Source organism: Cajanus cajan, chromosome 10, assembly GCF_000230855.2.
Source record: "Cajanus cajan strain Asha chromosome 10, NIPB_CcT2T_4, whole genome shotgun sequence".
Lineage (NCBI taxonomy): Eukaryota > Viridiplantae > Streptophyta > Magnoliopsida > Fabales > Fabaceae > Cajanus > Cajanus cajan.
Genome location: NC_138526.1, coordinates 41146076 through 41154832, shown reverse-complemented (window position 1 = coordinate 41154832; position 8757 = coordinate 41146076). Strand labels below are relative to the sequence as shown.

General features: G+C 46.5%; 1 protein-coding gene across 1 annotated transcript; it reads right to left on the bottom strand.

Moving 5' to 3' along the window:
• Window positions 1–7428: 7428 nt before the first annotated feature.
• Window positions 7429–7914, bottom strand: LOC145952493 (uncharacterized). The gene has a single exon (XM_083064864.1). It carries the CDS (start codon window positions 7912–7914, stop codon window positions 7429–7431), a length of 486 nt encoding a protein of 161 aa, XP_082920990.1.
• Window positions 7915–8757: the final 843 nt, after the last annotated feature.

The following is an 8757-nucleotide window of genomic DNA, read 5'->3' as shown; positions in this document are numbered from 1 at the left end:
AAAAAATTTAAAGTAGTTAAAATACCACGTAGAAAGCAATTAGAACACACACGTACGCACATTTATCTTGTACTTGTTGGAACCATAGTACGTCGTCCTTGTTCTGACCCCCACCCAATAAAACCCTCTAACTCTATTCATCACACAAATACAAACCTCACTTGGTGGTGTCTTGTTGATCGATGATCATCACTTCATACAAAATCATATCAAATCACATTCTCTGGTTCGGATTTCACACAAAAAATTGGTTGGTTGGTCGTTGATTGCGATTGGATAATGTGGGTAAGGTTACTATTTTCCATGTGTAAAGTTATTTTTGTTGTAATTGGATGTTGTTTTTGTAGGAAATAACACTGTCAAATCTCCATTTTAAAATAAAGCAAAGAAATTTATTCATAGAACGAAAGGACACTCCGATTCATATGCGTGACATAAAATTAGGGGTGTTCATGAATCGGTCTTTTGAAAAATCCGAATCGAACTAAACCGAACCGTTTCATAAAAGTGGATCAGTTTAGTTTTTTTAAAATATGGATTGGTTTTTTTAAAAATGGATCGGTTTGGTACAGTGCAATTATTCACTTTTTACTCACATATGGATCGGTTTTTTTAAAAAACCAAACCAAACCAAACCGATTCACTTTGTAAAAATGGATCGGATAACTGAACCGATTTTATAAAGTGGTTCGGTTCGGATTTTTTTTCAAAATGAATCAAATTTTTCAAAATGGATCGAATTGGTTATGAATCGGTTCGGATCAATTTAGATTTTTTTCACACCCCTACATAAAATTTCAACTCGACACAAAAAGAATATATCAACTTTAAATTATAATTTGTTCCTATCTGTCAATTTTAAATAGCAAAAAGGATTACCACTTGACGAATGATAAATGAACACATGTACTTTTAACGTGGTACATGTGACCCAACTCTAAGCTCTAAACTTTGATTAGATTTGATGCCTTATCATGATAAACTAGTATTTCAAGGAGAACCAATGATGAATAGGCCAAAAGATATTAAATCAATTTATAAATTCAAAATATTGCCAAATGCCAAGAAATTATTATTTCCCTCCCTTACACCAAAGCTGAATGTTGAAAAAGTATATAATGTATAGATTATAGAAAGCAAAAATATGAAATATTGGTTGTAGTTTTTCATTTATTATTATTTTGTATATGTGTAGATTACAAAAGGAGCAAAAAAGAAATAACTACAAACATATCAGCAAAGTAATATAGAACAAATCAATAAAATAAAAGGCAATAAATTAGTAAAGTAACAGATAACAAATCATAAAAAAAGGGAAAAATAATAGAGCTAATATCTTGTAATAATAAAATAATATCCTATAACATATAATAATATTACAATCAATCAGAAGAAACATCTTTTATTCAATCAAATATTGCATCCACATAGGGTGAGATATACTACAAGAGAGAAAGAGAAAGATGAATAAAACCTTCTAATATAACATATTGAAAACACAGAATGTCTACTCTTTGATAGTATTCTAGTTTAATTTAGTTCTTAAGGAAGTATGTATTATTATTAATAATAATCATAATAATTCCTCTTTCAAAGCTCAAGCAAGTGAGTAGTCAAAACTAAAGAAGAAACCCATCTAGAAAAATAGGTTAGTCCAAGTTGATTTTTATTGGTTTTAATATATTTAATAATATCATTATTGACTTGACAACATATCCAATCCAATAATTAGTTCAAACTAGTCATACATTCAAGTTTCAATTGGATCAATTTAACTGATTAAGTTCGAACAAATTTTAAAACTTTGTTTCTCACCATACCTAATGTGTAAACTATACATTAAATGGGTCAAACCCATATACTAACTGTTCCTCTGTTAGGATACACACTTCACTTATTCTTGTTGTAGCGGGTCTGATCCTGGGTCTCGGTCTTCTCGTTCCTATCCGGGTAGTCCGATGTGAGGGGGGGTGTGCCTGCAAAGATACTCCAACGCTCAAGTAAGTGCTCGGCGTAATAAATGCGGTAGTTGAAAGTTGGTTACATACCTCGTTAGGGTCCTATTTATAGTGATTCTTATTGGGTCGTGATTAAGGATTGGACCCCGGAAAATTAGGGGCTTAATCCGGCGCATTACGTAAATTAATCTCTCTGTAATCATCTTGGTGTAAGTACGGGTTTCGGCCGAGCACACTGACATGTTTTGTTCATATTAAGAGTGGTCGGTGGACTCGGGTACTCGGACTAACCATTCGCAAATTCGGGGATTCGGTCTAATCGGCCGTGGGCTCGGGTATTCAGCCTGGTCGGCCATCATACGGTATACAACCCCCGCAGCGTCGAGGATGCCGAAGACGAAGACGGTTTAACGATGTAGGGTTGTGTTTCCCGGTGTAGCTATTTTTCGATGTCCTCGGTAGTTGTACCGGGTACTATCATGTATTGCCAACTATACTAGCCGAAAACGCAATCCTCCTTTGGGGGCGGTGACAGTGGTCGAGCTCTAACGTTAAAGGCTGTCGGTTCGGCCAATTTCTGATGTTATGCCGAGACATCAGGCGAAAGGGGCCTATACCAAGACCTCGCTTGGACGGATCGCAGACCTAGACTTCGGTTAGATAAGGTTTATTCTGAGGCCTAAGGCGGATAGGACCCATGTCGAGACGTTGGTTAGGTGAGCTTATGCTGAGACCTCAGATGGATGAAGCCCATGCCGAGACTTTGGTTAGGTGAGCTTATGTCGAGGCCTTAGACGGATGAGGTCCATACTGAGACCTTGGTTAGGTGAGTCCATGCCGAGGCCTTAGACGGATGAAGTCCATACCGAGACCTTGGTTAGGTAAGCTTATGCCAGGACCTCAGATGGATGAAACCCATGTCTGTGTCTCAAGCGATTGAAGTTTGTGCCAAGGCCTCGGTGGGTGCGGCCTGCCATGTTGGCCCTAGCGGTTACAGGCCCAACGGTTATTAAATCTGGACCGTTGGATGGTCCAGATCGAACGATTGTGGTTTCGAGACGTCTTTTCACCTCCCCCATTTACCTTGCCTATAAATAGGGGGGCTGCTTGGGATTTACTTGCTGTAATTTTCCCGAGCGCTCTCGAAACCAGATTCGTCCGAGCAAACCGATCAAAGGTGAATTTTGTATTCTTTATTCTTGGTAATAAATGGATAGGGGTTACTCCTTGGCAAGGAGCTGGACGTCCTCGGAGGCGTCGGGTGATGCGTCGGATAAAGAGGGGTCGGGTTCAAGTGAAATATCAAGGTTGCCTCCCCTACAATGTGAAGTAGTGTTTCCCTCCGATTTTGCCGAGCAGGAGGACAGTGGGGATGAAGTGGTCGAGGTATCACCCCTGGTGACTTTGGCTGTGGCTTTGGCACGAGCCACTGAGGTAGATGCTAGAGGTGTAGGCCGGGTCAGCCAGCGAAGCCCACGTGCCGAGACCATTCACGCCGAGGCAAGTGGCATGAATTAGAGGTGCTCGGCGATGTTCGAGGCAAGGGCGTAGGTGGTTCGAGTGTTCGGCCAAAGGCAAAAATTGATTACGGTACGGTGGAGATGCCCGGGTATGAATGGGTGGACGGAGAGGTCGGAATATATTTCTCATCGCTCTCGGACCAAGGGTTACTAGACACCTTCGTGTCCTTAGAAAAGTGTTTCGGGGTAGGCGAAGACGAGTTTCCTCTACTTGTCGAGGCATGCGAGGATGAGGGGCCGAACACCGATTTTGTATTCCTGGAGCCGGGGTCCGATGAAGACGATTACTTTTATGCGTATATGTGTTGGTTCGAGGACCTCGGCATAAAGCTCCCATTTGACGACTTACAGATGGGAGTTCTCCGAGTACTAAATGTGGCGCCAACCCAGCTACATCCGAACGCTTGGGCAGTAATGCAAGCTTTTCGGAACCTATGTTTGTGCTTGGGCCTCACACCGTGACCACTTGCTTTCCTCTATTATTATATATGTCGTCCGAGTAAGCCGGTGAAGTGGGTGTCACTAGCTCGAGTGCCGAAGCGTGGGTTTCTTTGAGCATTCACTCCCTCTTACAAGGGGTTTAAGAGTGGGTTCTTCAAGGTTCGCTGGGGGTCGGAAATGAGGCATTGTTTCTATGACCGAGAAGACTCTCCATTATTCCCCTTTTATTGGACGAGGCGGCCGACGCGTTTCGAGGCGATGCCTGTATCAAAGCTCTCTGCCGAGGACAAAGAGATTGTGGAGCTCCTGGACCAGTTGCCAAAGAGTTTGCCTGTCCGAGGCCTCTTGGACATTTTTGAAACATCTCACTTTGAGATGGCCTTGCTAGGTATGTGTGTTAAGCTTCGGTAGTGTAGCAGTGTTTTGAATTGATGTTAAGACTTATTTTTTTGCAGGTTTAATGGCTGGAGGGAGTCTAGACGTGATCGCTATGCTCGCCAAGAGGGCGAAAGAAGCCAAGGCTAGCGGGAAGGTGCCGTCGGCGAGGTCGGCTTTGAAGTTGCAGCGGGATAAGCCTCCCAATGTGATCATCCCCTTAGCCGATGCCAAGAAGAAGGGAAGCACCTCTCGGGTACGGTCGGTCGAACAAAACATAGAGCCGGAACGTCCGAGCTCATCTAGCAAGCGCCCGAAGCAGCTATCTCTGGAGCAATTGGGTTGTGGTGCTTTCGCCATTCCCGCTGTTGTGGCGGGTTCGAACTTCCTCGTTGCGGAGGTGCAGACCGAGAACTTGGTCAGCCTGGACCTCACCACTAGAGGGGGACTCCAATACTTGGAGGGCATGTCCACGAAGGCCGAGTACAAGCTCTTCTGCGAGCTTGATGCTCGGACTTCTCTCGTGGCTAAACATGTCATGATGAGGTCGTTCGTCTCGGCGGAAAGGCTCCAAACCCGTTTGAAGGAGGCTGAGGCGATGGTGAAGGAGGCCTTGAGTGCCAATGATAAGGTCAAGGAGTCGGCTGAAGAGTTGAAGAGGGCAACCGACGCCCACAGGAGGGAGACCGACGACTTGAAGTTGGCGTTGCAAAAGATGAAGGCCGAGGCCACTGCTGCTGCGCTGAGATTGCTCGGCTGAACGAGGCCCATGCCAAGCTCAAGGTCAAAGCCACCGACAAGATCCTTGAGCAACATGATGCCGGCTTCCAGCAAGCAGTCCGACAGGCCCGCTTTTTCTGTGAGATCCCGGCTGACTTTAATTTTGATGTCAGTTGGGATTTTTATGGTGGCAAGTACATAAGTTATGCTGAGTTCCCGAAAGGGGCCGAGCCTGACGAAGAGGCTCCTCAACGAGGCATCTCTACTCAGGTCCCGGCACCGCCGGTCACGGAGGAGAATGATCCGATCATTGATGTGGTCGGCGATGGGAACACAGAGGACTCGGTAGCGGTGTAGGAGGTCGACGATGGTAATAGTAGGCTAGGGTTAGGATCTTTTGATTTTTTTGTAACCGGGCCGTTAGTGCCTTTTGTAATTTTGGCCATTGGCGCCGGTATAACTTTGAAATCTTCTTGTAATTAGCCGAATTGGTCGGCCATACTTAATGAAATACATTTTTTGCCGTGTTTATTACTGCCTGTATCGTAAAATGAAACAACTTCTCCGCTCGGCCTAAGGGATAAATTTCGTAAATTGGTTGCTAATGGATGTGTGGTGTTCGATTATGCGAGAGTGTTAGGTTCGTAATGGGTCGGCGGTGTGCGAATTATGTTAAGAACGCGTGAGCGTGATCGGTTAAAGAGCGCTCGGCTTAATCATGATCGGTCACGTACTGGGTCGCGATATATGTTGAGCGCCTGAACGTGATTGGTTAAAGATTGGTCGGCCTAATCATGGTCGGCCATGTATTGGGTCGCGACTTGACGTTAAGTATACACGTCCTTTAACTGATGTAGGTATCAGGTTGTACGACCTTGAGAAGTGGTTGTCTCGCTCACGCACATCCTTACCGAGTGCGCTGTGTAGGATCAGCCAAGGACTGCTCGGTATTGTCGTATTTGTTTGTATTGCTCGGCCTAGGTATGTCCTTAGCCGAGGAGGGTACTCGGTAGGGAAACCTGTGGGGCTCGAGGGCACTAGTTTGAATGATTATCCGAGGATTGCTCGGTACCATCGCGCGTCATAGTGTTCGGCCTAGGTGCACCCTTAGCCGAGGGGTGTACTCGGGAAGGAAACCTGTGGGGCTCAAGGACACTTTGCGTTGTCGGTCGAGGAGTGGTCGGTGACGTTGTGCGTCATAGTGCTCGGCCTAGGTGCACCATTAGCCGAGGGGTGTACTCAGGAGGGAAACCTGTGGGGCTCGAGGACACTTTGCGTTGTCGGCCGAGGAGTGCTCGACGTCGGCTTATTATGCGAGTGGACTTGCATGAGGGCGACCTAAACATACAACAAAACATCAAACGGTACGATGAAATTTGAAAATCTTTTATTAATGAAGTGTCTCGTTAAAAACATTGCCGACCCAAAACCCTCCTTAGGGAAAAAAGAGTCGGTCAAGGAAAAGAGTGCACTAATACATTAGCTGTAATACACTTTTAAATGTGAGGAGTTCCAAGTTCTCGGAATTGGTTCTCCTGATAGGTACTCCAGCTTGTATGCCCCGTTGTTTAGGTTATGTCCTACTCGGAAAGGTCCATCCCAATTCGGGGCAAGTTTTCCTTGTCTCGGGTCTTTTCTCGCCTCGCCTGTGGCTCTCCAAACAAGATCCCCCTCTCGAAAGATCTCCAAACGACTTGTGCTCGGTCTCGAATGTCTTCCACAACGTCCAGGTTCACTAGGAGCTCGGGTTCATTATTTGACTCGTCGAAGTGGGCTCGGCGGAATGAAGGCTCCCCGATTTCCACTAGAATCATCGCGTCAGACCCATAGACTAATCGGAAGGGGGTTTTTTGTGTGGTCGACTGGGGCGTGCATCGGTAAGCCCAAAGTACCTCGGGAAATTGCTCGGTCCATGCTCCCTTTGCTTCTCCTAGCCGCTTCTTCAACTCTGCTAGGATGACCTTGTTGGCGGACTCGGCTTGGCCGTTCGTTTGAGGGTGCTCGACCGACGTGACTTTGTGTTGTATTCCTAGGCCGGTTAGGAACTCGTTGAGTTTTCGATCGGTGAATTGAAGGCCATTATCGGTCACCAGGGTATGCGGGATTCCGAATCGGGTGATGATATTCCTCCACAAAAATTTTTGGACTTGATGAGCCGAGATGCATGATAGGGGTTCGGCTTCGATACATTTAGTGAAAAGGTCCACAGTGACAATGAGGAACTTGCATTGCCCCTTGGCAACCGGGAAAGGTCCGAGTATGTCGGTTCCCCACGTAGCGAATGGCCATGCAGGAGGAATGCAATGTAGTTTCTCGGCCGGTTGGTGGATAAAGTTGTCGTATTTCTGGCATGGTTGACACTTCTTTACGAACGTTGCGTAATCAGTGTTCATGGTCCGCCAATAGTACCCAACTCACAAGAGTTTGGAGACGGTCGTGCTCGCTCTTGAGTGCATTCCGCAAATACCCTCGTGAACTTCTCTCGTCACATAATCGGCCTCGGCGGGGTCTAGGCATTTAAGTAGTGGGGTAGAGAAGCCACGCTTGTATAACTGACCAGCGATGACAACATATCTACTAGCCTGGGTTCTCAGTTTTTTGGCCTCGGTCGGGTCGGTCGGAGTGACCCCATTAGTAATGAATGCCTTGATTTTGGCGCGCCAGTCGGTGGGGTCGTTCTGGGCAGTGGGCTCGGCATCGACGCTTGCTACTACTTCCGCTTCGACGCTAGGGTGGTCGATTTCTTGCTGAATAATGGTTCTTAATTGGCCTGGCTTCTTAGTCGCGGCCAACCTAGCCAACTGATCGGCTCGGGTGTTATCCTCGCGTGGGATGTGCTCGACCAACACCTCCTGAAAGTTCGCCTTCAACTTTTGATAGGCATGGTAGTATTTCATCATGTTGTAGTCTTTTACCTAGAAGTTACCGCCCACTTGCTCGGCCACAACCTTGGAGTCTGTTAAACATTTGATTCTCGATGCGCCCATGTTCTCGACAAGCCTTAGTCCGGCCAATAGGGCTTCATATTCAGCTTGGTTATTTGAAGCCTTGAACCGGAACCGCAAGGATTGTTCTAAAGTTATCCCCTTGGGTCCCTCTAGAATTACTCCTGCCCCACCCCCCTGGCAGTTCGAGGAGCCGTCCACATGGAGGATCCACCAAAGTTCTTCGAAGTGACCGTGTGGGTGAAGTTCATTCACGAAGTCGGCTAGGCATTGGGATTTGATCGGTCCTCTCGGTTTGAAGGCGATGTCGAATTGTGACAACTCAACCGACCAAGCCATCATTCGCCCGGCTAGTTCGAGTTTACCTAGGACCTTGGAGATCAGGCAATCGGTATGCACAACCACTCGGTGGCTCTGGAAATAATGCCTTAGGCGTCGAGAAGTGTGTACCAAGCCTAATGCCACCTTTTCTATTAGCTGATATCGGGTTTCGGGGTCCTGGAGTAATTGGCTTACAAAATATATAGGAACCTGGCTGCCCTCTTTTTCTTGTACCAGAACCGAGCTGATCGCCTCCTCCGAGACGGCCAAGTATACTTCTAGCGGCGCGAGGGGTCGGGTCTCGTCAGGATCGACGGCGATGATATGGTTGCTTTCAGTTCTGTAAAGGCTCCTTCACACGTCTCGTTCCACGAGAAGGTCGAAGCCTTCCGTAAAAGCTTGGTCATCGGACTGATCTTGTCGGCTAGGCGGGGGAGGAATCGGGACAATGCGACCAACCTCCCGGACATCCGTTGC